General features: G+C 56.9%; 10 protein-coding genes across 10 annotated transcripts; 6 read left to right on the top strand and 4 right to left on the bottom strand.

The window, feature by feature from the left end:
* Positions 1–498: 498 nt before the first annotated feature.
* Positions 499–897, top strand: TRAVEDRAFT_125819 (winged helix DNA-binding domain-containing protein; the record flags this gene model as incomplete). Its single annotated transcript, XM_008041488.1, has 2 exons — positions 499–741; positions 802–897. Coding segments are annotated over 2 exons (339 nt in total), but the record flags the coding sequence as incomplete, so codon positions are not given.
* Positions 898–2,553: 1,656 nt separating this feature from the next.
* TRAVEDRAFT_150000 (uncharacterized protein) lies at positions 2,554–3,853 on the bottom strand. Its single transcript, XM_008041487.1, has 4 exons — positions 3,718–3,853; positions 3,429–3,452; positions 3,209–3,370; positions 2,554–3,056 (listed from the first exon to the last, which is right to left on the bottom strand). Exons 1-4 carry the CDS (start codon positions 3,829–3,831, stop codon positions 2,631–2,633), a joined length of 726 nt encoding a protein of 241 aa, XP_008039678.1. The 5' UTR covers positions 3,832–3,853; the 3' UTR covers positions 2,554–2,630.
* Positions 3,854–4,329: 476 nt separating this feature from the next.
* TRAVEDRAFT_149996 (methionyl-tRNA synthetase) lies at positions 4,330–7,325 on the top strand. Its single transcript, XM_008041486.1, has 14 exons — positions 4,330–4,497; positions 4,551–4,624; positions 4,677–4,719; positions 4,778–4,785; positions 4,836–4,989; positions 5,039–5,080; positions 5,130–5,219; positions 5,269–5,320; positions 5,374–5,722; positions 5,776–5,783; positions 5,837–6,035; positions 6,095–6,255; positions 6,308–6,339; positions 6,391–7,325. Exons 1-14 carry the CDS (start codon positions 4,433–4,435, stop codon positions 7,217–7,219), a joined length of 2,106 nt encoding a protein of 701 aa, XP_008039677.1. The 5' UTR covers positions 4,330–4,432; the 3' UTR covers positions 7,220–7,325.
* Positions 7,326–8,509: 1,184 nt separating this feature from the next.
* Positions 8,510–10,197, top strand: TRAVEDRAFT_72590 (alpha/beta-hydrolase; the record flags this gene model as incomplete). The annotated part of the gene is made up of 8 exons (XM_008041485.1): positions 8,510–8,667; positions 8,723–8,835; positions 8,891–9,022; positions 9,080–9,108; positions 9,160–9,395; positions 9,445–9,460; positions 9,513–9,687; positions 9,753–10,197. The coding sequence occupies 8 exons, from the start codon at positions 8,510–8,512 to the stop codon at positions 9,842–9,844; spliced, it is 951 nt and encodes a 316-aa protein (XP_008039676.1). The 3' UTR covers positions 9,845–10,197.
* A 1,330-nt stretch (positions 10,198–11,527) lies between these two features.
* TRAVEDRAFT_21099 (uncharacterized protein) lies at positions 11,528–13,182 on the bottom strand (the record flags this gene model as incomplete). The annotated part of the gene is made up of 8 exons (XM_008040862.1): positions 11,528–11,879; positions 11,938–12,079; positions 12,135–12,391; positions 12,456–12,565; positions 12,626–12,683; positions 12,738–12,843; positions 12,900–13,111; positions 13,172–13,182. 8 exons carry the CDS (start codon positions 13,180–13,182, stop codon positions 11,528–11,530), a joined length of 1,248 nt encoding a protein of 415 aa, XP_008039053.1.
* Positions 13,183–14,585: 1,403 nt separating this feature from the next.
* Positions 14,586–15,684, bottom strand: TRAVEDRAFT_125822 (tRNAHis guanylyltransferase; the record flags this gene model as incomplete). Its single annotated transcript, XM_008041484.1, has 6 exons — positions 14,586–14,768; positions 14,837–14,944; positions 14,994–15,082; positions 15,137–15,351; positions 15,405–15,536; positions 15,581–15,684. The coding sequence occupies 6 exons, from the start codon at positions 15,682–15,684 to the stop codon at positions 14,586–14,588; spliced, it is 831 nt and encodes a 276-aa protein (XP_008039675.1).
* A 343-nt stretch (positions 15,685–16,027) lies between these two features.
* Positions 16,028–16,783, top strand: TRAVEDRAFT_126548 (uncharacterized protein; the record flags this gene model as incomplete). The annotated part of the gene is made up of 3 exons (XM_008041483.1): positions 16,028–16,468; positions 16,528–16,561; positions 16,641–16,783. 3 exons carry the CDS (start codon positions 16,028–16,030, stop codon positions 16,781–16,783), a joined length of 618 nt encoding a protein of 205 aa, XP_008039674.1.
* Positions 16,784–16,966: 183 nt separating this feature from the next.
* Positions 16,967–20,606, bottom strand: TRAVEDRAFT_169355 (cysteine proteinase; the record flags this gene model as incomplete). Its single annotated transcript, XM_008041482.1, has 12 exons — positions 16,967–17,314; positions 17,371–17,393; positions 17,457–17,571; positions 17,702–17,868; positions 17,940–17,996; positions 18,058–18,124; positions 18,185–18,516; positions 18,585–18,754; positions 18,817–18,909; positions 18,964–19,089; positions 20,249–20,381; positions 20,442–20,606. The coding sequence occupies 12 exons, from the start codon at positions 20,604–20,606 to the stop codon at positions 17,095–17,097; spliced, it is 1,668 nt and encodes a 555-aa protein (XP_008039673.1). The 3' UTR covers positions 16,967–17,094.
* A 447-nt stretch (positions 20,607–21,053) lies between these two features.
* TRAVEDRAFT_126380 (HIT-like protein) lies at positions 21,054–21,801 on the top strand (the record flags this gene model as incomplete). The annotated part of the gene is made up of 5 exons (XM_008041481.1): positions 21,054–21,203; positions 21,252–21,330; positions 21,385–21,423; positions 21,472–21,538; positions 21,591–21,801. 5 exons carry the CDS (start codon positions 21,054–21,056, stop codon positions 21,799–21,801), a joined length of 546 nt encoding a protein of 181 aa, XP_008039672.1.
* A 1,651-nt stretch (positions 21,802–23,452) lies between these two features.
* On the top strand, positions 23,453–25,748 carry TRAVEDRAFT_125858 (oxalate decarboxylase; the record flags this gene model as incomplete). The annotated part of the gene is made up of 18 exons (XM_008041480.1): positions 23,453–23,754; positions 23,811–23,884; positions 23,937–23,960; positions 24,013–24,055; positions 24,118–24,145; positions 24,199–24,216; positions 24,268–24,324; positions 24,383–24,472; positions 24,531–24,572; positions 24,631–24,742; positions 24,801–24,993; positions 25,056–25,065; positions 25,121–25,155; positions 25,223–25,286; positions 25,343–25,376; positions 25,432–25,491; positions 25,555–25,583; positions 25,641–25,748. The coding sequence occupies 18 exons, from the start codon at positions 23,453–23,455 to the stop codon at positions 25,746–25,748; spliced, it is 1,323 nt and encodes a 440-aa protein (XP_008039671.1).
* Between the last annotated feature and the right edge of the window lie 1,421 nt (positions 25,749–27,169).

The following is a 27,169-nucleotide window of genomic DNA, read 5'->3' as shown; positions in this document are numbered from 1 at the left end:
AGTAGCCTGGAGAGCGCGTCGAGCGACGCACCCAGCTACTACACCCATGGTAGGGTCTCCGTCTATCAGGATGATTCTGTATCGGGCACCCTCCAGCGCGTTGGACAGCCCTCTTCGTACTCTCAGGACCATTATCCTGCTTACGACGACGACAATCGCCGTGTTGGCATGGAACATGCACGCTTTGGTACGGACCCCCGCCAGTCCGAGTACTCATACTATCCCCCACGCGCGAACACTTACCCCCCTGTGGGAGCACACGGAATGGCGCCCGGCATGGATTCTCCCGAACAAACACAAACATCTAATTTCTCTTCCCCCGACCTCCACATGATGCCCATGCGCTCCGACGACTTCTCCTACGGACGTGACACGGGCAGCGATACCGTTGTCCCCGGCCATATGGAAATCGTGCTACCTGAAGCCCCCGCCCCCCGCCACCAGGAACCGCCGCCCACTCGCAGAGAGAACGTCATGATATTCTCCGGCGATGATGCTATGTTCGAGGTCGACGATGATGAAATACGGCAGCTCGTCGGGCTCCAGCCCCACGAGGAGATCAGCCTCGCAGCTCTCGCGGACCCTCCCAACGGCCGCCGCCCCGGGCAGTCCATCCCCCTGCTGTCGCAGCTTGCCATCCTCGGCAGCCCCCAGAGGCGGCTCACCTTGCAGGAGATTTATCGCACGCTGGAGGACAGGTTTGAGTGGTTCCGCCTCAACAAGCACGATAAGTCGTGGCAGGTGCGTCACAACCTTGTATCCTCGTTTGCATTACCCCCTGAAGTTGCAATATCCCTGTAGAACTCCATCCGCCACAATCTCTCGCTGTACAAGTGCTTCCGCCGCGTGAGCAAGCCCATCACGGAGCCCGGCAAGGGCAGCTACTGGACTGTTGACTACGCTGCGGGTGCTGGCACGAAGCGTCCCCGCAAGCGCAACAAGAAGGGCGGTGCAGCCGGCAAGAGCCAGGAGGAGACGCAAGAGGGAGGTGAGGATGAAGGGGGCCCCAGCCAGGCTGAGCAGAGCTCCAAGCCCAAGTCGCCGACGAAGCCGCCTTCCAGCTTCTCGCATAGCATCCCGACTGCAGAACGATACCGCCCGTACGAAAGCTACAAAGAGCCCTCCCGTACTCTCACATCCCGGCTAGAGAGTGATTACAGGAAGCGGCACCCGAATTCCCCCCGCTTGGCTACGCGTTCGAGTCTTCGTGGATCCGACGCTGAGTACTCACGCGCTAGTGGCAAGCAGAACGCCCGCGGCCGCCCACAGATGGAGCAGGGTGTACGCTCGTCGGAAGGGTCCTATAGCGGACCCGCCTTCGGAGAACCTACGTTTAACGCGGCGCTATTCAGGAAGACGGCGGCCCTTAGGGAGGCGGCGGCACTTAGGGACTCGGCGGCACTTAGGGACTCGGAGCCAGCGGCATTCAAGGATTCGGGGAGCTCCCTGAAGACACCCTCCACCACTTGGCCGATGCCTGGCCCTAGCCAGCCTCCGATGTACCACTCTGATCCGCTTCAGTATCGTTCCTCTTCGCACTCCTTCTCCTCCATGGATCAGCTTCCGCCACTGCAGAACTTCCCGCGCCCGCGCCCTCAGCCCCCCTCCCGCGCTAATACCTTGCCCACGAACATAGCAGAGGCACTAAACGAACAAACATTCGCCAGGCCCCTGCTGCCCCCTCCGCGCGATATGTACGACCAGGCTCGCAACGACTACAGCCGCTTCCCATCGACTCGGTCCTACCAAGGGCACCCAGAGCAGCACTACTCTTTCGGACCGACTCGCTCCTACACCGGGCAGTCTACTACGGATTACCACTCCTTCGCTTCGCCCCCAAGTCGGCCCTACCATGAGCCGCAGACTGCTGCCAGTGCCAATACGGAGCACACCCCGCCCTTCGAGCAAGGCTCGTCCGGGGGCGGCCGTCACCGCGAAAGCCCCTCCGAGTCCGAGTCCTCTCACGACTAGAGGCCGCCAATGACAATGAATCACGCCATAGACGAAGCGGCGTCCCGTGGTGCGCGCTGCCATGGCAGTCGCGTCCCAGGGTGGCGACCGCAAGACCCCACCGACGCAAACAATAACGAAATTCTGTGATGCCACGCCCGTCCGTCTTCCTCTCTGGACTGCTCTCGAATCCCATGCTCCCGTCTCGTTTTTGTTTTGTTCCCGCCCTCTCGCTCTTCACCCACAAACGCATACATGGTCTCCCGCTTTTGTCTCTCGTCGCTCTCCCCGTGTTCTGTCACGATGGTCTGAAAGTAGCCGCTCTGTGCATAAATCGCGCTCCCCCTCTCGATCGTCTCCCATGTCTATGTCTGTCTCTCTCCCCACTCAGTATATAGGTCTAGCGTATCGTTTGTTGTCCTGCTCTCCATTCCGTTGCGATGTTGTCCTTGTGCCCGCTTTAACTTGCTGTACGAATATCCCCGAGGTGCTGATTCCGTTGACGAGAAATTGTTTATGACGAGCGGGCCGTGCGCTGCATGGCCTGCGGCATCGCAATACAGTTATACACCCTATCTGATGGTGCGCGACGAGGATGATCAGCCGGCGAATACGCAAGCGGTCGCACTCTTGTCATTGTGGGTGCCATTTCGGTCTAGCTCTTTCGCGCGCAAGTCTACTCACACGGCCCCACCAACCACGGCCACGACCGTCCTCCCGTCCCCCTTGGCGTCCGCCCCCTCCGTAGGGACGTCGACGATCGCCGTCCGGAGCGTCTGCCCATCCAAAGCCTTCCGCTTGTCGACCTCGGCGTAGTACTCCTCATTCACGGGATCCGCCCCAACCCACTTCCACGCGCTCTCGCGCACGAAGTCCGCGTACGACCACAGCTCGGGGCTCAATTCGCTCAGCGCGCCCGCGTGTATGTACGTGTGCGCGGGCACGCTCGGCCCCAGCGCGTTCAGCGGCGGCAGCTCCGGCGCCACGCGCGGGACCACATATTCATCCGTGGCGGCGTCCGCAGGCGCGGAGGTAGGGCCCGTTGTGGCCGAGAGGGGCGTGAGGGGCCCGAGCGGGTGGACTCCAACGATGTCGCGCGTGTATTCCTGGGAGGGGAGGGGGAAAGGGGGTGTCAGAAGTGCGAGCGGGGCAGGGCCGGGGCGTGTGTGGGCGTCGTGGGCGGTGGAACGGTGCCAGGGGCACGCGGCCGCGGCCGCCCATCGATCGCCCCCCGGAGATGAAGGTACCGTGCACTTACGTTACCCTCGAAGAGGTCCAGGAGGGCGACGTCGCTGTCGTTGAGCCCCTGCACGAACGTTCCCCGGACGGTGCGCTCTTCGGGCGAGAGCTCGCCGCGCCCGGAGTCGAGGAAAAGCGAGCGGCTCTTGCTGTATGGGATCACAGCGGGGTAGTCCGCATTCTATGGTGCGCTCATGTGAGGCTGTTCTGGCCGTCAGCGGAACGCGATGGGTGCGTACTTGAATTTTGTGGCGCGTGTGTTCCTGCAAAAAGAACCGGTGTTCAGCGCGAAGCTCTGGGTCCGGTGACCCATTCCGAGTGTTGTTGACCGCCGAAACGGGCTCAAGGCGAACGATTTATCAGGTTCCCTCGGAACCAGACTGCTTGGGCGCTGCGCGCTGAGAACAAGGGGTGATCGTCTCATGGCCGTCGGAGGTAGTCTCATCGTGCAGACCATCGTCCCAAGGACCGGCATCCTTGGATCGATGGCCGTGATATGAGGCTGGGCTGTGGGCAACGGGGACTTACGAGCAGGACCGCGGGGCAACTTGTGAGTTGGCTGCCCTCGTGCCCGATGACTCGCCGCAGGATCGCGGGGTGCATGAGCGTGCCGTAGAAAAAGGCCGAATACGACCGTGACATTGATGCGGTTGGGCTGTGATTTGGTGAAGCTATTGGTGGTGTTGGGGTACTTGGATCTATCTGCCTCCGCGGAATGCCAACTGAGCGTTAGTAGCTTTAAGGTGTGAAGAAACCAAGGAAAGCGCGGTGGCCGATGGCCTGCGAAGCGTGCTAGTTATTAGTCCGTGGATAAGATAAGCTTGACCATGTGGGTCGCCCGCATTACAGGGCTGGCATAATGCCCTAAAAATCAAAATGGAGAGCGCGCGGTAGATCCAACAACGAAAGGCATCCTGGGCATAATATGCAGATACCTACCGATGTTTTTGTGTGCACAGGATGATGGGGACTCGGGAGAGCGCCGCCGCGCGTCAACGGACGCGTCCCCTCATCGCCACAGACGCCCGCAGAGCTGGACGCGTTATTTGTGTCTGTTTATATCGAGTCAGGCCGGCCGCAATTGGTCTTACGCTCGGCTAGATTCCAGAATCAATCCGCGATCGAGTATACACCTTGCCTCCGTTCCTCTACTTGCTCGTCTGCTCGTCTGCACTGTCCTATCGCATTACCTAGACTCTACATCGCTTTGGAATCCACCCACACACCACTGGTTCAGAACACAATGGCCCAGAAAATCCGGGAGGCCGAAGGCCTTTTGCGCGCGGTGCTCAAACCCGGAGAGACCATGTGCGCCGCTCTCTATGGCCTCCGACGCCCTGTCCTTGACCTATACAACACAGCACCCCTGCGGATGGGGAGAAGAATGTTCTGATCACCTCTGCGCTTCCCTATTGCAATAACGTACCCCATCTCGGTATGTCTGGCTTCTCGATCTATTCAAGTCTTCTCGTGCCGAACTCTGCCAGGAAATGTCATTGGAAGCACACTCAGTGCCGATGTCTTCGCTCGGTACGCGTTTGTATGCACTAATAGTGACTATATGCTTACTTCGTTATGCGCCCTGTAGCTATAGCCGTGAGTGTCCATTGCAAGTAAATCTGCCGGCGTCTCACGCGCCACCGCAGGCACTCGGAATCTGAGGACGCTCTATATCTGCGGGACCGACGAGTACGGCACCGCTACGGAGACACAAGCTCTCAAGGAGGGCCTCACCCCGAGGCAACTCTGTGACAAGTACAATGCCACCCACGTCGAGACGTACAAGTGGTTCGAACTCGGGTATGGCGTCGGCGAACTCGCTGCTTGCGCAATACTGATGCCTCATCAGCTTTGACTACTTCGGGCGCACTTCTACTCCCCTCCACACCGAGTTAGTCAGTTATCACCCTCGCTCGCGTGCGCTATCTCACATACTTCAGGATTTGTCAAGAGATCTACCTGAACCTGGCGAAGCATGACTATCTAGAGCGCCTGGAGAAGGAGCAGACCTTCTGTGAGAGCTGCAACAAGTACGCGCTTAATACGTCCAGGAAAGTGTCTGGACTTACAGACCTACAGGTTCCTCGCAGATCGCTTCGTCGAGGGAACATGTCCCCATTGCGGTTCCGACGTCAGTCACGACGTGCGCCCTATGCGCACTACTTACTAAAATCTGTTACCTAGGATGCCCGCGGTGACCAGTGCGATGTATGCGGACGGACGTTGGACGCGGTCGACCTGATCAACCCCCGCTGTCTCGTTGACAAGAAGCACATGGTCGTGACTCGCACGACCGCGCACATGTACCTCAAGCTGGATGCTCTTCAGCCAAGCACGGAAGAGTGGATAAAGCAGTCGTGGAAGGCGGGCAAATGGTCACCCAACGCGGTGATTAACGGAGACGGCGAGCTCATCGACGCGCGACTAAAAGGCGGTCTGCGGCCGACTCCGGTCACACGAGACCTGTCGTGGGGTGTACCTGTCCCGCATGTTGACGGAGCGGCCCACGAAGGCATGGAGAGCAAGGTGCTTTGTGAGTCTATCTACTATGCTCTCTTGAGCCTCGACGCTTACCATCCGTTGCAGACGTTTGGGTATGTTGTGGCGATATCGTATACCCTTCTACGCCAGCTTATGCGAAATGCAGTTCGATGCGTGCATCGGGTACCCGAGTATCACCGCGAACTACACGCCGGAATGGAAGAAGTGGTGGTTCGACCAGAAGAACGTTAACCTGTACCAGTTCATGGGCAAGGACAACGTCTACTTCCACACCATCTACTTCCCCTCTGTGCAGATTGGTGATGGTCGTCCATGGACTAAGCTCCACCATCTCTCGACAACTGGTACGCCTATGCCATCCAATATATCCAACTTCACTGGCTCAACAGACCCTCAATAATAGAATATCTGAATTACGAGGGTGGCAAGTTCTCCAAGAGCCATAACCGTGGCGTGTTCGGTCCCGCGGCAAAGGAGACTGGTATCCCTCCGTCGGTTTGGAGGTATTACCTGATCTCTACAAGGCCAGAGACCGCCGATTCCATGTTCTCATGGGCTGACCTCGTGAGTCGCACACCACCTGTCACTCTACACATGATTGCTCATGCACCTGTAGATCGCCGCGAACAACAATGTGCTTCTGAACAAGTACGTACGACCGCCATCGATATGGTATCTCTGCTGAACATAGTGATTTAGCTTCGGAAACTTCGTAAACCGCGCGTTGAAGTTTGTCGTGTCCCAATACGACAGCGTCATCCCCGACGGCGGCGACGCCCCGGGCCCGCTCTCCCCTAACGACGCGCACGACGCCGAGTTCATCACCGACATCAACAACCTGCTCAAGGACTACATCGACGCCATGGACCACGTCAAGCTCCGGCTCGGCCTGCAGATCGTCATGCTCATCTCCGCGCGCGGCAACCTCTACCTGCAGTCCTCCGGGCTCAACAAGGCGCTCATGGCCGAGAGCCCGCAGCGCTGCGCGCAGGTCATCGCGCGCGCCCTCAACCTCATCTACGTCCTCGCCGCGCTCATCCACCCGTTCATGCCCGCGACGGAGGCCCAGCTGCTCGCGCAGCTGAACGCCCCCGCGCGCGCGGTGCCCACTGTGCTCGCGCACGACCTGCTCGCGGGGCACACCGTCGGCACGCCCGAGCACCTCTTCAAGCGCATCGAGGAGAAGATGGCGGACGTGTTCCGCGACAAGTTCGGAGGGAACGCCCCCAAAGAGGATGCGCTCGCGCAGGCGGCGGACGCGACGCATGTCGTGCCGGGCATGTCGAAGCGCAAGGCCGCTGCCGCGAAGAAGGCGGCGGACAAGGCCGCGGCTGCGGAGAAGGCGGACGCGCCGAAGTCGGCGGAGGTGCTCGCGTGGGAGCAGAAGGTCGCGGCGCAGGGCGTGGTGGTGCGCGAGCTGAAGGGGAAGCCGAAGACGCCGGAGGTGGAGGCGGAGATCGTGGCGGCGGTCGAGGAGCTGAAGAAGCTGAAGACGGAGCTGGCTGAGCTGGCGAAGAGCTCGGAGTAGACGCAGGAAGCGTAGAGGAAGAAATCTAGTATGTAGCATTGTACTATTGCAACACACAATGTATAACGCGTTTGCCGTGCTCAACCACGACGAGACGCGAGTGAACAATCTGTAGGATGTCATTTATCTTGGGAGAGCATACGAACATACATGTACGTCTACTTTCGAATAATTCGACACCATACGCAAGCAAGCACAAGGGATATATCACCGCCTCCGTACATGCGAACGAAGGTAAGAATACGGCGGTATTATCAAGCAGAAGGAACCATAAAGTATCGCAGAAGGGACTCCATCCATCTGAAGACTTGAGCTTCCGACCAACTGGTCGGTCACAAAAGCACACAGAAAGACAAGAAGATCCCGAGAGGGAAGGGAGGATCCCCCGACGACACAAGCCTGTACTGCAGCGGCATGGTCATCGCGTCCCCGTGTTGCGAGCAGAGCACAGGGAGCAGGGGCGGCAAAAATAAGATAACCAATGATGGAGGCGGTGCCTCCATAATAGTGGTTAAACTATTAAGAACAGATACTACACTTGATCTAAGCCAATAGGCCAGAGTGGTGAGGAGTCGGAATGTCTGGCCGCGGCTTATATACGGTGGAGAGACATCGTGCACGGACCATGATCAGAGCGCGTAGTGTACTTTAGGGCAGGGGTGAACTAGCATAGGCGTCGAGGACGGATTGGGATAGCGGCGGCTTTAGATCCTAACAACTGCAAACATCGTCTCTCGACCAGCCACCACCCGCTCGGGCTCGCGTGGCAAACCAAGTTCCGTTTCACGTTTCACGGTCCTCTTGGCCCGAGTATGTATAGTTCATTAGTGCGCTGTCTTTTATATCACGAGCTGCAGCGATTTATGCAGACATTTTTGGTATGACGGAGTGTCGTTGGCAACGGCGAGCCTAAGGTTCCCCACGGTGCTTTACATAGCTCGCTGTCGCTGTCATGCAATTCGATGTTGACTATTCAAAAGTGGCGTGAACGCTACTTGTACAGCGTCAGCGTTGCTAGTCAGCAACTCTCTCGGGGTGTCACGACCTCATTTGTTTGGGCGGCTCATCGACGTCGTGTGCACCACTCTAACTTGACGCGACGCCTACACAGGTCGTCGGCCTCCTGAAGGTTTAAATCTTGCTTGAGCTTATGACAACAGGATCTTAGGTACGCTCAGCTGTAATCTGCATCAAAAGCTGCGCTAACGAGTTATCGCGACCGCATTTCTGTATATCAGTGTAGCTGCCTCCCACACGAGGTCGTTGGCTACTGCGTTACGGCTCCCCACGATGTCATCGACCCAAACGTCCAAAGAACAGGGCCCATCTGAGAAATTCCACGTCTCTATACCCTCAGTGACGCCCAATTGGTCTCTTGATGCGTGGAAATATCTGCCGTCTGGGCACGGAAAGCAGAAACCGCCGCAAGGCTGGCCGGTCATCGTCATGTAAGTCTCCACCATTTCGAATCATATCAATATCGCTTTAAAGGCGAGATGACAGGGCACATGGAATCTGCTCGAACAAGCTTATGGGTCTTGAGCCATATGCTGAGGTGTTTGCGTCCCTGGGGTATGCGGTCGTGATCTTCGACTACCGGCGCTGGGGTAGTTCAGGTATGCGCTGTCGATCGTTGCAACCGTTGCCTCATACTGATACTACTTGTTATAGCCGGTACTCCTCGTCACATCATTTACGTCTCTGAGCAGCTGGATGACTACCGAGCTGTGATCAAGCACTGCCGTCAGCAGTACTCCGAGATCGACCCGCAGAAGGTGATATTGTGGGGTACAAGCTTTTCTGGTAAACCTTCCACTCTAGGGTGATTGGTACCCGGCATCCACTGATATACTATTCCAGGAGGACATGTCGTGTCGCTAGCTAGCGAGGTAGAGTGGCCACGACATCACGAACTCGCGCAGTGTTGACTGGTCGTGCAGAAGAAACTCAACATCTACGCTGCTATAGCGCAATGTCCATATCTTGGCACCGGTCCGCCGACAAAGCTCACGTGGACATTTGTCAAGACTATGTGGAAATGCCTGCAAGACGTGGTCAGACAAGCCTTTGGGCTGTCCCCCAAGTACATTCCTGCCGCCGCCCAGCCAGGGGAAGTGGGGTATATGAACTTGCCGGGTGCGAAGGACGGCTTGTTTGCGCTCGTTCAGGATGAACGGTACGATATATCTTGTCCCGATACACGCATTCACTGAGCACCACCACAGCGATTTTCCAAACGAGGTCGGTCACCAGGCCCCGCTCATTGTAACTCATGTGTTGATGGTCGGCGCAGGTTTCCGCGTCAAGCCTCTTTGAACTGCCGTTCTACAACCCCAACGCCTCTGGCGCACAGATAACGTGTCGCGTGCTTGTTATTGCAGTGGAGCATGACACTCTGTGCCCGCTACGAGCAGCGACGGAGCTGCAGGCGCTTTCGCCTCGCGTCCAGCTCGTACGCATTCCATCCGGTTCGTACTGCGTCGATGTGACAATATGCCACGGAAACTGATGATGGGGGATGCGTTCGTTACAGGGCACTTTGACGTCTATCCGGGATGTCCTCATTACGAGAGGTCCTTGGACACTATGAAAGCCTTCCTACTGGACGATGATCTAACTGTCTAGGTCGACCCATGCTGAGAAGTGTATGATAGTAAACCTGTACGCGTAACGCTGTGCGCACGATCTTGAAGTGATTTTGATTCTCGCGATTTGTGAACACATGCACTTATATCCGATACGGTAGTACGGCAGGCTACGCTCATGCCTCGCCGGATGATTGCCTTCGAGCCTCCACCTTGGCGGCCGAGCGAGGTTGCTCCTCGGCCAATGGCGCCTCCTCCGCCCCTGCGGGCTCAGCCGCTCCTCCGCGCACCGCCAACCGTTGTTCGAGCAAGTATGCAAAGCGGACGTCGCGAAGTGTGATGCCCGGCTGCGCGCGAGCACGCCGAGGCTCCTCGGCGTGGTGCGCTGGACGCAGCCCCGAATGGGTGTGCACCCTGACGACCATCGAGGGAGGATCCGGCGTTATTTCCCGCCAAGCGTGATGCTGCAACGTCGCCCGACTAAGCACTCAAAGACACCGCGTGCGGAGGTGGCTATCACGTACGTTTTCGCTCTGGGTGATGTCCAGGAGGTCAAGTTGGACAAACACCTCCAGCGCGTCGAGTGTCGAGAAGGCGAAGCGCTTTACCAGCTCGGGGGCGGGTTTCTTCGCGTGCTTAGGATCGGATGGCTGCACGGTCCATCCTCGCGCGTATAGAACGGGCAGGTAGGTCACTATCTCTTCGTCTGTGAGGAATGGACACGGAAACGGGGGCGCGGGAGGGAGTTGAGGGAAGTCGGGCTCGGCAGTGCTGGAGTCTGGGGGAACGGTCAGCAAAGCGGCTATGTAACACGTTTAATCATCCCAGGGTCCAGATGGCTTGTTGGACCGCTCATGGCCCACACTTATAGTATTTAAGAGAGCTTCAAGGCATACGGGCTGCTATCGCACGGTCATGCATCGCGATGCGTGATGTGCAGTTCTGAGGCCATTAACCACGGGCTCCAACTCACCTGAACTCTGGCGTGTTAGCCCACTCATTGTCCGAGCGATGCTCATGCTCGTTCTTGTGTAGGGTTTAAAGGAGACATGGCTCGGGTTCCTTGCCGCCAATGATATCGTTGAAGTGGCTGGACGCGCTATTGAAAGCGCGCGGACATGACCGAAGGAAGCTACCGTGCGACGTGTTGCGAAACTTGCTAGGATATTTGATGAATGTTTTCCCCATGACATAGAACCCGGTGGCATTGCTGGTAGGGGCGGTACAGGCGTTCTACGCAGCGGCTTGTAAGCTTGAGTACTACTGGAAGCCTGTAAGAGAGTTTCAACCACGTCTGCCGGCTTAAGGAGATTTGGTGGCAGCGCCCGGCAAACGCCGGCGGGAGACACTAGTGACTGGGTAGTGGTACTACTACCAACTCTGAGACGACAGATCATACTTGAAAGACCAATCAAATACACATTAAGACAAGCTCTACAGCTGGAAGAACATAATCTTACAAGCCCCAGAGCGTAAGTCACAGTAGCATAGTATGATAGATGTACATCAAGCAGTCCGAGTTTACTTATGTCCGTGAAAGTCCGGGTTACCGACGAACACCATCCCTACCAGTACTGGACAGCCCCAGGTCACCCACATTTTGACCTCCCAACTAGTGCGTCCACGGTCTGATGCGAATTGCTGGAAACATCTCCAACTCCCCCTCTACTGACCTCCAGGCCGCGCACCGAGCATGGCCCGAACAGACCGACTCTAAAATCCTTCACCGCCGGTGCCCGTAAGCATCATACGGCTCCCCGGGCGAACCAACCCCATAGGGCGAGCTCGTCGGTACCGCCGACCTCGACGGGCTCCGCGCATGCTCACGCGAGTACCCTCTCTGCGGGGCCTGCGGCACCGTGAACGCGTTCGGGTTCCACTGCCCCGGGGCGAGCTCGGGTGCATATCCGCGCGACGAGGACGCGACCTGGGGCGTCGGCACGTGCAGTGTGACGCCGTCGAGCTTGACGGTCTGGCTGGGGCCGCCGCGGAGGGGCAGGTTGTCCGAGTCGTCGTAGACGAGCGCGGTTTCCGAGTCGGTTTGCATGCCGGCAGCGGCGAGAGCCTTGGCTTGTCTGTGTATGGGAAGTGGGTGAGCGGGTTGAGCGAGTGAATGGGAGCGGAAGTGCGTACCTGGCCTTGCGCCGGCGGTAGACGACTTCGGGCGTGATCTTCTCGGTCTGGATGCGGACGTAGCGCATCGCGAATATGGTGGTGGCAATTGTGACGACGATGACGACGGTCTTGATTGTCTTCGTCCGCGAGTCAACAGTGCCTGTGATACGAACGAATGAGATCGGGTCACAGCTCGCCAAGTCCAGCAAACGTACCGTTGCTTTGCGCAGAACCTAGATACACAGTGGCGAGCTGCGTCGGGAGGGAGAGGACCGCGGCACCGAGGAACGTGAAGACACTCATCCCACACGTCGCGAACACGGTGGTGGTGAGATGTCCAGGAATAGCGGAGTATCGGAGGACGACCGCCATGACAAAACCACCCTGACGGACGACCTCGGCGAGCAGTCCGTACCGCAGTTTCTTCTCTTCCCACCCGCGGCTACGAGCCGTGCAGAAGTACCTGAAGACGCTGCGGAGAGAAGTAGCTGTCAGCTGCGGGATCAAGGCGGTCGGGCGCAGGGAAGCGGACGTACAAGTAGTTGATAAGTTCGCCGATGATGGTGCCTGCGGCGACAATCGCAAAACCGATCCAAATGCCCCAGACATCTCCGCAGAGGATAGCGATGATCTCGTGTCCGAACAGCTAAGGTGGATGAGCGCGTCAGTATGACCCAAGGGTCGCATATGGTGCTCGAGTACTCACAGGAGGGAACGACAATATAATCATAATCGCAATGGGGATTAGCCATCCTCCCGGCGTCCTGAAAGCCTTATGAGTGTATGTTCGAATCGTTATAGGACCTTACGGTGCTCACCTGCGCATCCAGTCGGCGAACGGCCTCATCCAGTTCACGATATTCTGCTGATAGACAACGAACAAGACGACGAGGGCGATAATGGCGCCTGTGATAACAAGTCGGACTGTAAAGAGCCATGGTCAGAGGTAGGCATAAATGTCCGTCAGCGAGTATACATACTGAACTCCTTCCGATCCTTGTACGTCTCCGGGTTGAAGAGAGACCGAATGAACCCTCCCTTCTTTTTCTTCCCGGGGCTGAGGGCCTCTGCTTCTGAAGGGGTCGGGCTCGGAGTGCGGGTGAGATTCCGGACATCTACCCTGACGTCGTTTTGCTTGTTGCGGTCCGCCTCGTCGGTGACCGCGTAAGTCGGCGGGTACTCATTGGAAGACCTGAAAGAAGATGCAATGTGAGTGAATTGTGCGCGAACGCTGAGTACTAGATGCACGTACGCGACAGGCATTGGAGGGAGTATTAGAGAAGAAATGTGTGCGTAGGAGCAGGTCTCAGACTCGCTGACGATGCGCGTAGAGTAGCTGGAGAATGTGCGGACGCAAAAGAAAGCGGGGTGGGTGCGGGTGTCCACCGAGAATGTGGTGGGTTTCGGTGCAAACACATCCAGGCGAGCCTTATAAGTGGACCGCAGCCTGTGAGATAGAAACAGAGATGCATCGCCTCCTCGTCCATCCTCCGAGACCAAAACCGCGTTATCGACGCTTGCCGGAACGGATATGTATCAGGAAGCTCAGCTGATGTCCAGACGGCGTTCGCATTGCTGTGGAAAGGAACGAGCAAGCCGGCGGCATCGGTGGCAGAGGCGGACGGGTATGTTGCACGGGCGCTGCGATCAGGATTGCCCCGCGGTCCGCAGGTGCGCTTGCACCCGGGCGCTCCAGAGCGCACGGTGGTGGCAGTGCGTGCAACACACCCGTCCACCGTCTCTCCTCCCTCCGCCCCGACGCCACTCCCGGATGCACGCTCCCCGTCCGTCCCCTTCGCGACATCGAACCTCCGAGCTGGGTGCTCGGGTGCGTACTTTGCATTGCCCCTTCGCGGTCCCGGAGGTGGGTGAGCTTTCCGCGATCGTTACGTCGGTGCATTGCGATCAGTCTCAAAATAGTTTATCGCATGTCCGCAGCTCATTCGGGGTTAGCGACTTAGCATGCGCAACTCGTGAATTCAACATGGATTTTTACCATGTACCACGCCTCCCGGTGACGCTCACGGCGTCCGCGCGATCCATCGAAATACGGCGTCTCGACGAAATTGCCTCTCTTACATCCTTTGGACATGTATGGATGGGCGGATTTGCATCGCCTGTCGCTCAGCGCTCATGTAAGATTATTTTTGGGTTCAGAAACCACGAAACACTCACGCTGTCGGTACGAACCCAACTAAACCACCTCCACAGGATACGCCCTACCGTAAAGGCGTCAAATGAGCGCGATCAGTCGCCGCTCTTTGCAGACTTCCGGAGCGGCTGTTTGTGACAGGTCTTCCCTTCGGCAATGCGACAATGCACTGCGGAATGCATCCGGGCTTGTGAGGCTCTCGTTCTTAGGCTATTGTCCTGCAGCGTGCTGGCACCAGGTGACGACGGCATTGTGGACGTAGGTTTCTTCTGCCGCACGAACGCTGCCGCCATAGTCAGACTCGTCGCCGACCAGAGAAGATGGAGGGAAGTCACGACGGTCGCATTTGCGACTCAGCAGCACGCTGCGACTAAACCCCGAGCGCACGTCTAGGAGAAAGGATGAAAAGTGAGCACGCGAGTCAATGGGTGGACTGTGGAGGCGAACCTTTGCAGATTATCGACTGATGACCAAATGCGCGATGAAGCTGCGAGAGATGCGCACCACCGTGAGTTCAGTCAACGATTATATTCGGCCGAGAGGTCCAGAACTCGTCGCCTATGATATCGCAGTGCACAAGATCTACTGTAGTGCGGACTCGTATCTTCGCTTTCTTCTCTTTCTTGCCTTTCGAAGTTTGAACTTGGGGACCCACTACCGATGGAGCTGAAGGCTCCTGCGTTTCCCCTGGTTCCGTCTCGACCTCCCCAGGTATCTGATTTGTAGGTCAATACAATTTGACTTGCACAAACGGGGAGACCATACCTCGGTTCTAACCAGGATGCTTCCTTTGCGGAACCTGGCAGGGAGATCGTTATAGTTGATCCCGAACTTCGAGAACATTATCTCATGTTTTGTGGCGGATACGGTGCCCTGCAGGTACATCTTAGCAGATTGACATTAAGATTGTCATGGAACGTACCCTCAAGGTGGCATGCGCCTCCGTAGTGGTCTGCCCACCCTGCAAAACCAGCGCCCAGAATACGGTGTTGTACATGTTGTTGATGTGCGCTTCGAAATGCTCAGCCGGTTGTGAAAACCGATCATGTTGAATGAGAAACATACTGTCTGCTTGTCGCCATGAGAAGTAGTCGCGTACGGCCGTTATCGATGGATAAAGCACTATGCGCCCGTCAAATGACGGGCAATATTTGAGGGGGGTGTCTGGCAAATATTTTGGCCAATTGAAGACATATGATGAGGTGAACAGCGACGTGATCGTGCTGAGTATCTTGCTCTCGCGTCGATTGTACAGCGTCGTGGACTTGCGGAATAGAAAGCTACCCATCGCCAGTCAGAAACAGAATCTCGATCAATCTGTGTTCCCCGGTACCTATACTCATCAGATTCGCCAAAGGCGAGGACAATATCTTTGAATTCGTTCATTACGTCCCGAGCAGCGTGGTCCATCAATTGCAGGGCGCGTTCATCGTTTGGCTTCGCGAAGTCGTGCTCCGCGGACAACCTGGCCAAATCAGCACGCATTCGCCTGGCGTGAGCATAACTAACCGATGGAACGCGTGCCCATCGATCCTCAAGACCATGAACGTCTCGGGCAGGAGGGGGTCAGGCAGCTCGAAATTGCGAACATAGGCGAACTTGCTGCCGGCCATGCTGCGTCCTGCAACGATTCCTCCGCTATCAGGCATAATCGCAGCACCACACCGAGCGACGCACACGAGAATATTGGCTGATGGTGGCGGATTTGTGCTAGGCTGCCTCGGGTGGGCGGGGAGGACAACACCGCCTGGTAGCGGCGTGGCGGAAGGCAGGGTTTCCAAATGCGGGGTGCTGTGACTCGGTCGCCAACCCCAGCCCTCAGCCCCGTCACATCCCCACACAGCGCCCCCCGAGTCACCCCGACGCTTGCTTTCTGACCATCACCATCGCCGCCGCCAACGCACATCGCACTCCCGCCGACACCCTCAACAGCGACGACATCCACAGCCGACGATCATGAGCAACAACTCCGATACCGCCTACCCCGACTTCTTCCGGCGCCGGACCCTCGGGCGCGCACCGTCGCCCCCCACATGGGCGTGCTATGAACAGATCCCGTATGACGACGATTACAGCGACAGCGAATCGGACAACAACTCGTGCTCCGAGGACGAAGAGGACTATGAGCATGCCGCGTCGGACGGGGAACGGCCCGGTGCTGTCAACGAGTCTCGCCCGCCACCCGCCGACGGAGACATGGAGCTCGACGAGGGCGACGAGCCAATGCCCTCGGACAAGGTGGCGGAGCTGAAGAAGGACATCAAGGGCAAACAACGCGCCATTGAGTCGCACTATGAGAGTCCGAAGCGAGAGCACAGAAAGAAGCACCGCCAGCCGGTCTTCACTCTGCGGCCCATTCTCACTATCCAGAAGAGCCAGGGCTTTGTGTGGAATCAGGTACGCCCGTCTTCAGTCGCTATCGTGTCAAGATCGGGTGCTCAACAGCATCCCTCCAGGACCTCTTCGTCCCGCCATACATCAAAGACCGATGTTCGTTCAGTCCTTTCAATTCTGTCCGTGTCGTACTCACGTTAGATTTGGATCTGCTCGCGTGCTGTGTGCACTCCAGATGTCGCTTCAACCTCCCCCTCGAACTCTCGCGGATTCGTCTCGTCGTCCGTGTCGTCCACGAACTCGTCCATGATGGACTACGAGGTCGAGGTGGTAGAGATCCGGGTCAGGGAGGGGGAGTTGAATGACATCATCCCTTGAGCGGCCAGGCCCCTGCATATAGCCGGCGAGCTACTGTAGCTTTTCTTTCGTTCACTGTATCTCTGCGTGCTAGACACACCCCCTCTATCCCCGACCGCATCACCCCCTATACCTTTGGTTCGCTATCTACGACACACTTCTCGGCTCTTATCTCAACGCTTAACACTCTGTACATTGTCCAACGTCGTACTCTCATAGAAACTGCCTGCTCCATCGTCTGCCCGATAATGTTACACTTCCAGTACATGCACATCCTCCGCCTGCGGCCTCGCGCGCAAAGGCGCCGTTTTCGAAACGAAAACATGCCGTACTCAAATGGCAGCCAGAAGCTCTTCATCGAGGTCCTTGTCGACCTCCTTCAAACGGGCCGCTTCCTTCTCTCGCTCCCGCTCTTTCTCCTTGACCGCTTCTTGCTCCCGCATGACTATGTATGTCGGTGTGATGTTTGGCTTGTAGTCCAAGTGCCGCTTGACGTAGAAGCACATGTATGCTTGCGAGTTCAAACACGCACCCAACGTCGAGTGCGAGACCCTACATTAACGCGCGTCAGCACCGTGGCAGACAGCACAGCCAGACATGATGCTCACTTGTCATCATCATACCGGTACCACTAGAAGACAGCAGACCCAGTTAGAAAATTGATTTCGAGACGTGATAGAACCAGAGCACGGACCTCGTCGTGCGACCGCGCGTAGCACGTGTAGTGCCCGTTGTCGATCTGCCCCTCATGGCATACGACCGCGAACAGGTCGTATTCGTAGAGCGTCTCGGGGCCGAGGCTTCTGTCCCTAAATGCGCGGAAGCACGGCGTCAGTGGGTGCGACGCACACGGGGCGGCCGCCCGGCGCCGTGGACACGGACGCAGACGACCCGGGGACGCGGACACGGAGGCGGAGGAGGAGAAGAAGGAGAACTGACGGGATGAGGCTCGCCGGGGACGCGGACGCGGCCCCGCCGTCCTTCAATAGCTCCTGCTTATGCATGACCAGGGTCGTGTACGGCGCCATGTTTAGCGACGATGGGAAGCGGACGCGCGCCTCGATCTTGCGCGCCGCGGACCTGTCCACCGACTTGTGCTCGAAGCGCTGTGAATGTGAATATGAATGGGGCGGGGCGCGGTGAGCCGGGCGCGCAGCGCAGGGGTGGCCGCTCCCACCTTGAACTGGAAGCTGAGAACGGGGGGCAGCTTCCGGATGCTGAGCCGTTTGCTCGCCTGGGGGCGCTAATGTTAGCGGCCAGTCGGAGGGGCAGCGGGCACTGCGGGGAGTACGCACATGAGATGCCTTGCCGCACTTTTCGCAGCTGTAGTTGTTCGGGCCCAGCTTCTCCGGATGGGTGTACCTGACGTCATAACAGGGTTATGGGAACGGAATGGACGGAGGAGAGGGAGAAGGGTTTTACCTGCGTAGACACGACGCGAGCGTGAGATCCTCGCCGCTCGTCTCTCCCTTGAGCTCGAGACTGATGTCGAGCATCGGATCCGTCTTCTCGGCGACGTTGCCGCATCGCTCGCACTTGACGTCACTCTGCAGGAGGCCGGCGAAGGTCGAGTGGATGATGCAGATACACTGCAAGGACGTCGATCCCCTTGACGTGGCGTGGATGTGGTTCAGCGCGGTGATGAAGAACTCGTGGGCATCTTGCTGGGCGTATCCGGACATCTCAGGGGACGTGCGCCACGTTTTTGCAAGAAGCTCGATGGGACCATATGGCGCGTTGTTCTCGGAATAGACCTGCGGGTGCCCGTCAGCCTTTTACGCACACGGTCGGGCGGGATCACAAAGGAGGCAGACAAACAGACCTCCGCGAGCAGTTTGTCCATTTCACACGACGTGCAGTCCTTGAGCTTGCACAGCCGGCTGTTGTGCTTATCCCCGAGGTAGTAGTTGCGGAGCAGCGGGTTTGCGATGAACGACTGCAAGATTACGTTCATGAAGCACGTCTGCCCGAGGTTCAGGAGACCGCGGCGGCCTGTCCCGGAAGAAGAACGGGATACGGTCAACGGATGCGGATCACGACATCTGACGGCGTACCTTGACAGGGTGTAGCAATCGCGCCTTCGAGCGCGGCCTGTTCCTGTCCGTTCGGCTCCCAAGGTGTGAACGGCTCTCTCAGCCGTTTGGACACTAGACGAGTGTGTGAGCGCGGTGTGCGCAAATAGCCGCCCTGAGAAAGCGTACCTTCAAATGCTGTGGCCTTCTCTTCTGCCGCGATACTGGTAGCTCTGAATAGGCGGTTGAAAGTACCGTCATAGACAAAATCGTCGCACTCGATGCAGAACACATAGCCTGTTTTTACATCGGCACCTGTGAGCACAATGTTAGTTGAACGGTTTGCTCTAAAAATGCGATGCAATTTCTGGCGCGATCGCGGCAAACATTCCACACCGCAGGCAAATAACCATGTTCTTGTCGACGACATACTGATATCATCGCGGGAAGAGTTTAAATGAGCTTTGTATGTATGTGATCGGAATATCGTGAATACATGCTGAACACATGTAGTTTTCTTCAGTGTCTCAAGCATGTATTCACGATGTTCCCCACTGTACACAATGTTCTTTGTATTTTCGAAGCATGGCGCACGGCGAAACAACGTGGTGGCATTCTTTCAGTCATCACCGTTTATCAAAATGTTTTATCAGAGAACATGCAGATATGCCCGCAGTGCCAGGATAACAGGACTCTAGATAGGCCCAGGAACTTGAAGCATAAGTGTGTGTCAAAAATCTCTTTGTAAGGGGACAAAGGATCAGAGACAGTTATAGTTTGCTTCACAATCTTAAAGTCTTTCGGGGGCCATGATATCCTGCGGTGCTTGTCGTGTGATACCCCAATTGCAGCCCAGCGTGTCACACGTGTGTCGCCGGAGGCCGCCGTCCGTGTAACATGACGGGCATCTCCCGTGGCTCTGGTCGGGAATAGGCTAGGAGCATGACCTGAATTGGTCTCCTGGTTCAGGACCGAAGACAGGCTTGGAACCAGGACTGTAGAGAACTAAGCGGCATATAAAGCCTTTTACTAAGCGGAATTGTGGACCTGAAGTAGCCTAGTAGCCAGGCTATTGACAGGAGGCCAGCTCGAGTGCTTTCCCAAGCCTGTTCAGCACCGGAACCCGGACCAATTGAGCGTCGTGTAAAATCCCGTCACACGTTGATAGCATGAAAACGTATGGCCAAAAGTGGCACCCCTTTGTCTGATTGCCCCATCCTGATTGCGTTCAAAATGTAACGAGGAGACCGCGTTACATGTTGATCGCACTTTGAATGCAGCGTGTGATCAGTGTGCACCTACGGTGGCACAAGGTGAGACACCGAAAGCACACTCGGGCTTTGGCAACGACGTGCTTTCGGTGTGACATCTCGTTACAATTGCGCGTCGCGTTCAAAATGTGACGAGGAGACAGGCTTGGGAAAGCACCCGAGCTGGTCTCCTGTCAGTGTGTGCGGCAGCGTAAGCGACTTACAGAAGTCGTGACCCGTGTCTTGTAGGTGCTGTTTGATATGTCCGCCGCTCCAGCACGCCGCAGATGAGCAGTGCAAACAGGCGTATGGACGCGACAACGAAAGTCCACAAAGGCCGCAGTCGGGAGGAGTGATCTAGAGTCGTAGCCCTTTGTCAGCACATATGACGGAGGGGACTCGAAGCCTCGAGCTCACCTTGCGACGCTTGGCAGAGTATGCAATGTTGTGATTTCGATGCGTGTTCCACGACACCACGGTCTTATATCTGTTCAGTAGCGCCCCGCGCTCGCTGTCGTCGCTGAATACCGCGGCAAGGTGGGGACATTTGCCAGGAGATCCTGCGTCCGATTCGAACGACATATCCGAGCGAGCGGTACTTTTGAGTGCGTAGCGACGCGAGCAGAGTGTCTGCAGATAGCGGTCGTGGGTGAGTGTGGGTATGTCGCTGCTGCTCGTCGAACCGTCGCGGAGACAAATGCCACCCAAATGCGGCGATTGGTGTGTGGCACGTGGCACGTGGCTAGTCGGTTAGCGCAGGCGCCCGTGCGCTCGTCCATCCAGCTCGTGGTCGCTTGCCTCTTGCCTCCTGCCTCCGTCCTTTTCCAAGCTGCATCCTCTCTCTACTTTCTGGACTAATTTCTCTCGTAATCGCGCTTTCGGAGACTCGTGGATCTTGCTTATTTTACACCTCACTTGCTGCTGCCTACCGTCTCTTTTACGTGTTGGCTGTCTCTTATTGCCTGCAGTCCGACTCGCTCAACCTCAAGCTGTCTTCTCCGTCGCTTTACGCCCTCTCCTCTGTTTGAAATGCTCACAGAATCATGCTGCTTGACGAGTAAACCACGCGCCATAGACAAGCTAGAGCAAGAGTCCTTCCTCGATTCTCTCCCTTGTTCACACCGGCCATGCATATTCTGCGGTGTATCCAAGGAGAACGGGTTCAATGTGGTATGGGAGGTACGTTGCGGGTGCTTCGCGGATGTAACAGCCTCTGATATTGTGCAGAGCGACGACTTTACGGTATTCACAGATATTAATCCTTCTGCACAACATCATCTGCAGATTGTCCCCAAGAAACACATAGGTAACCTTGCATCTTCTCCGATAGTAAATACTATGGTTGACAATCGTGTCGTAGAGAGCGTGAAGAGTTTAGATGCCTCCGACGTCCAAATGGGTATGACGACGTCATGTATCGAAGTTTTGTCGCTAAGTGTTATTGCAGTCAAAGAGATGCTTGAGATCGGACATGAAGTATTAGACAAACTCGATGTCCCTCCTCATCTTCGACGGTCAGTCTATGTTCGTCAACAAACACCATGACCGACGCTTACTCGAACACAGGCTAGGGTTCCACGTGCCTCCTTACATCTCGGTTACACACTTGCACATGCACGTTCAGGCCCTGCCTTATCGAACGTTCCTGCGCCGCATGAAGTATCCTATCGTCCGCGGACGAAATGGTCGTGAAAAGGGTATAAGCTGGTTCGTCGAAGCCGAACAAGCCGTCCACATTTTAGAGAGAGGATCTCGAATCCGCATCTTGTCCTGTTGAACCTCACGCCAAGCTTGCGCCACACGTACATAACGCCCAATACTACACGATCTTCCATGTGACACAGCAATCACCGAGTCTGCCTCACACACATCGGCGCCGGAACTGCCACCGTGAGCACCTCCTCCGTTTGCCATCACGTGGTTGGGCGAAGGCTTACTCACAACCTCCTGCAGATGTCTTGCTTGCGTGAATTTTCATCTTTGACGGTAGGCAGGCTTCCTATATCTGCGAAAGGCCGGCGAGGTTGTTGCCTTCCTTACGAAAGGCGCCCTCAGAGAACCTCCTAGAGCTATCATTGACGTATGAGAAGCAGATATTTTGCGCAAATTCGCCGCTCCGGGCGAGACCGAGCATGACTTTGCTCGCGCAGGCAGCGCACAATCCTGGCGCGACGCCGTTGTCGTTCTGTTCTTCTCACCGCAGATTATGTGTGAAACTCAAAGCTTCTCCCGCTATATTTAGTCGCCGCGATGGCGGAAGTGGTCTTCCATGGGAACCCGCCAGAGGCACGTCGCAATTAGGCTCCTCTTCGAATCGGGCCCGACTCCCGCACGAGAGTTCTCGGCCATCCCAACCCACCTCGGGCTAAGGAATGAGAACGGAGAATGATAACCGCGGCTGGGTACCTTATACCGGCACCATGATCTCATGAGGTGAGTGACTGCGCCGGGTTTGGTATGAACCTTTACAAAACCTGACAACTGGGGTCCGGATTAGCGAAACGTCATCCAGGCGACGCGTGTCGAGTCTATACCCCTGTGAGATCTGCCATCGTCAGAAGACACATACCGCAGATACACAGACACGGGCCGCGCCCAGCACGCGGTCGCACGAGTTGAAATTGTACCCGGGGCCCTGGATGCTACACCGTGTCACAAGGAGCGAAAATGACAGCGCGTCCCTTCCTCCGGCGGCCTGAACATCGCGGTACCATGGTACGGCAGAGAGATGGCTATCAGTAGGCATTTCGTGCCGCGTTAGTCGACGTAACTCACTCCGTTTAAGCCAGCGCTCCTCTTACTTTGGGACGCACCGTGGCACCGCCGTAGCGTCAAAAGGGAATAATCTGCACCGTTCGATCTGACCCAGAAGGCGGGTGCCCAAACTGGCTAATCAGGTTACGATCCCCGCGGCCGGCAGTAGGCACCCGATCCACGTCCTCGCGTCGCAGAGGATGCAAGCCGAGGTTACGATCCTTGAGAGCGAAGTCGATGTCTGGACAGCAAACAGGGTTCTAATGATTGGTCACGGCCGGCATGGATCACGGCGCGCTCATGATGTTATGCGGAGTTTCGTCAGCGGTCCGCGGCTTGAAGATCACTTCCACCCTCATCCCCTCTGACCTATCAGAACAGGAGGATTACGCTGCAGCACAAAAGATCTGAAGATCGATCCAGTGGAACGTCGTGAACTGCAGAGCGACACATTCCGAAATGGCCGGCGCACATTGGGGAGGGAGTCATCGACGCTGCCTCCTGACAACCCGTGTTCACTATCCATAAATTACGGGGATAGCATCCGAGAGCCTCCTGCGGCAGATGCGGAACTATTGTCGTCCCGTAGCGTCAAACTTTGAGGTCGGTTCCTTACGAGACTGCTATAAAAACGGTCTGACCTAGCCGTCGAAAACAGCAGCCCGGGTCCCCCAATGGCGCACACATTCCTACCGCTCGCCTACGCTTTGCTGCTCTCCGCGACCGCGCTCGCTGCCCCGGCGGTGAGCGTGTCGTCGGACGCCAGTACTGCCACCGCAGCGGCCGCCGCACCCGCGGAGACCGTACCGCTCGCGAGTGACAACGCGAACGGTATCCTCTGGCTCCCCGACACCAACATCATCCCACAGGCTATGCGCGGCCCACTCGGCGCCAATATCCTCGGCCCCCAGAACATCCCCATCGATCGTCAGAACGCCGACCTCTTGGCCCCTCCGACGACCGACGCTGGTAACGTGTACGTACCCCGCCCCTCCCGCGTCACCCCGTGCTGCCGCTCATTTGTCCACGCAGTCAAAACGCCAAGTGGCCGTTCAGTCTGAGCCACAACCGCCTGCAAACCGGCGGGTGGGCGCGGCAACAGAACCGTATGTTGATTGTACCTCCTTCCTCGCGGAGTGTGCTGACAGTGCGCCGCAGAGGACGTCATGCCTATCGCTACATGTAAGTGCGCGAACGTCCAAATATAGCCGCCGTCTTCTCATGACTTCCTCAGCCATGGCGGGTGTGAACATGCGTCTTGAAGCAGGAGCCGTCCGGTAAGTGCTCGCTTCCAAACCCAACTTGCGCCACAGACACAGACGGCTCATGTTGCCCGTAGGGAACTGCATTGGCACAAGACCGCTGAGGTACGTCGTGATATAATCATGGTACCTCAATGGTACTAAAACAAGCTCTCCAGTGGGCATACATGATTAGTGTTCGTCCACTTTCTTTAGGTTTGCTATATGAGGCTGACGCGTGTCTACAGGGCTCTGCACAAATTACTGCCGTCGATGCCGATGGTAAAAACTTCATCGGCAATGTTGTATGTCATCTACATCCATGACATGGCTCTCATGATGTGGCTCACGACATTCTATCAGCGTCAAGGGGACCTATGGTACTTCCCTCCTGGGATTCCCCACAGCATCCAAGCACTCAACGACTCGGCGGCCGGCACCGAGTTCTTGCTGGTACGTGCAAGCTCACTGATGATCATGATGGTGCACGCGCTGACGGCCGGACGCCTAGGTGTTCGACGACGGCGCCTTCAGCGAGGACTCCACGTTCTTGGTAAGCCGTACATGGAAGCATCCAACCTAGTACCAAGACAAACAACACACGCCTACAGCTCACCGACTGGCTGGCACACGTTCCCAAGGAAGTCATTGCCAAGAACTTCCAGACGAGCATATCTGCCTTCGATCACATCCCCGCCCAGCAGCTCTACATATTCCCAAGTAGTGCGTCGCTAATTATACGCCTCCTCTACACGCCTAAAGGCTAATGACGACATCATAGCCCCTCCGCCCGACAACAACCAGGTACCCAAGAGCCCGCAGGGGACGATCCCGAACCCCTTCACGTTCTCCCTGTCCCAAGTCAAGGCAACAGAGCTTTCCGGGGGGACGGTCAAGATCGTCGATTCATCGACCTTCACGGCCGCCACTGCGATCTCCGCGTCTGAGATCACTGTCGAGCCCGGAGCGATGAGGTACGCATACGCGCTCTTATGGCCGTTTCCTTAACGCCCCTCTAACGCCGCGCCGCGCCCAGGGAACTCCATGTAAGTCGGGATTAGACTAGTGCACGTGGGGCGTGCATATGCTCACGGCCCGCAGTGGCATCCCACCCAAGACGAGTGGACTTTCTTTATGTGGGTGTTCCTGGAATCTGAAATCTGAGATCACATGTGCTCACGCCCGCGGCGCTCCTGTATACAGTAGCGGACAAGGTCGGGTCACCCTCTTTGCGTCGAGCGGCAACTCGCGGACTTTCGACTACGAGGTGCGGTGCACACCCCCACGCTTATTTACGCGAGATGCTCACCGCAGGACTGGCAGGCCGGTGATGTTGGCTTCGTCCCAGCATCCTTCGGTACGTCCCAGTTATTGACGACAGTTGTGTAGGAGCTAGACTCACCTTCTCGTAGGTCACTTTGTGGAGAACACGGGGAACACGACGCTGCATTTCCTTGAGATCTTCAACTCAGGTGCGCTCTATTCATATCTCGGAATATGAATACTTTCCTAGACGCTCACTGTCTCATGTTCAGGCCGCGTGCAAGATATCAGCCTCAGCCAGGTATGCAGCCGGATGGCCGTCTGATTCGCGACCCGATCTGACGTGTTTTTGCGACAGTGGCTGGCCTTGACACCGCCGGACCTGGTGAAAGCTCATCTGCAGATCTCCGACGAGACTATCAGCCACCTGAGCAAGACCAAGCCGATTGTTGTCGGCCCACAGTAAGCGACGAGAGGAGCTTCGCTGTGTGGTCGTACCATTTGGATCGGGGTTGAATGAGTTACGAGTTCGCGGATGGATGTCATTATTTAGTCCAACGACTGGATGAGTACTTACGCAAGAATTAACGGCATAATGCACGCAACTTATCATGATATCACCTTCCCCTTGCCTGCTCCGCGAGTGCATGAAGTAATGCGAAGATAATCAACGGCCATCGCGAAACCTGACAACACAGGACATCTTTATCGTCATACTGAACTACATCGAAGCGCTGCCACCACCAATACAATACATAGAATAGAGCAGAATCATACGAATACACATGAGATGCTACAGGAGGCTACGGGATGCATACAGTAAGGATCGACCGCCATGCGCGGGGTCGAGATGGAGTCCGCTCATTTGCCTTTCTTGCCTTTCTTCTTCTTGCTCCCTGATGCTTTCTTACGCTACGATAAACACGCTTTAGCACGTGCGTCCATGAGGTTGTACGAGAATCGTTCGAACCGACCTTGCGCTTAGAGGTACCGGCGTTGGCACCATTACTGCCCTCCGCCTTGTCGCCCTCCGATCCCGCCTCATTATCATCATCGTCACCACCTTCCTCTTCCGCCTCCTCCGGGTCCGCAGCTGGCCCCCCAGTTGTCGGCGACGTCACGACTAGCAACTCTCCTTCCTGTACGTTCGCCTGCGCGACCTGCGCGTTCCCAATAGTCTGCCACCCCGCCTCCAAAGACCCATCGGCTTCTCCACCCTTGCCAGTCTCCTGCGACTGCGGCGACTCCTGCTCACGATCCAGAAGCGGCTTCTCCAATGTCGTCGGGGATACTAGAACCATGTACCCCTCGACCTCTTCTTGGGTCTCTGCGCTCGCCTCGACGGCGGGCTCCCCACTACCCGGTGCATCGGCAAGAACAGGATCGGCGTGATCGGCAGGGGCCTCGCCGCCTTCCTGCAAGACGCTTGAGGTCATGGCGTCCTCGACGTGGTTCGCGACATCCTCCGCGACGTCCCCCTCGACGGCAGAACGGGCCTCAGGCTCCGACACCGGCGTCGACGTTGGGTTCTCTGTGGAGTCGCCTGCGGTCTCAGTCGGGACTGGAGGCGCCTCGCGTTCCACCGGGGATTGCACTGGCTCAGAAGCACTTCTAGGGCCCGCAATACCAGACGGCGAAGGGAGCTGCGAAGTCTCTTTGGAGGGCGTTGCACTGCGGCCCAAGCCCGAAGCAGCGTTCGAGAACGAGAAAGCCAGTGATGAAGGCGAGTAAGGGGATTTGGCTCCAAACCCACCGAACGACGAGAGCTTGTTGGCGATGGACATGCTAAACGAGACAGGGGATGTCGTGGATACAGAAAGCGAGGGCGGGCTCTGCATGTCGAACGCTCTCCGTGGTTGACTCGCTTCACTTTCCGCTTGTTGCTGA

Source organism: Trametes versicolor (genome assembly GCF_000271585.1).
Source record: "Trametes versicolor FP-101664 SS1 unplaced genomic scaffold TRAVEscaffold_7, whole genome shotgun sequence".
Taxonomy (NCBI): Eukaryota; Fungi; Basidiomycota; class Agaricomycetes; order Polyporales; family Polyporaceae; genus Trametes; species Trametes versicolor.
The sequence above is the reverse complement of the archived record's forward strand: the minus strand, read 5'-3'. Positions and strand labels throughout refer to the sequence as shown.

What these genes read in the sequence shown, in the direction of transcription:
- TRAVEDRAFT_149996 (XM_008041486.1), top strand. Translation starts at nt 4,433, where the DNA reads ATGGCCCAGAAAATCCGGGAGGCCGAAGGCCTTTTGCGCGCGGTGCTC. An exon ending in TCTACTCCCCTCCACACCGA is followed by an intron (nt 5,081 to 5,129) that starts GTTAGTCAGTTA and finishes CACATACTTCAG; the next exon opens with GATTTGTCAAGAGATCTACC. An exon ending in GTCCCCATTGCGGTTCCGAC is followed by an intron (nt 5,321 to 5,373) that starts GTCAGTCACGAC and finishes TCTGTTACCTAG; the next exon opens with GATGCCCGCGGTGACCAGTG.
- TRAVEDRAFT_150000 (XM_008041487.1), bottom strand. Translation starts at nt 3,831, where the DNA reads ATGTCACGGTCGTATTCGGCCTTTTTCTACGGCACGCTCATGCACCCC. An exon ending in GTTGCCCCGCGGTCCTGCTC is followed by an intron (nt 3,453 to 3,717) that starts GTAAGTCCCCGT and finishes TTCTTTTTGCAG; the next exon opens with GAACACACGCGCCACAAAAT. An exon ending in ACACGCGCCACAAAATTCAA is followed by an intron (nt 3,371 to 3,428) that starts GTACGCACCCAT and finishes AGCGCACCATAG; the next exon opens with AATGCGGACTACCCCGCTGT.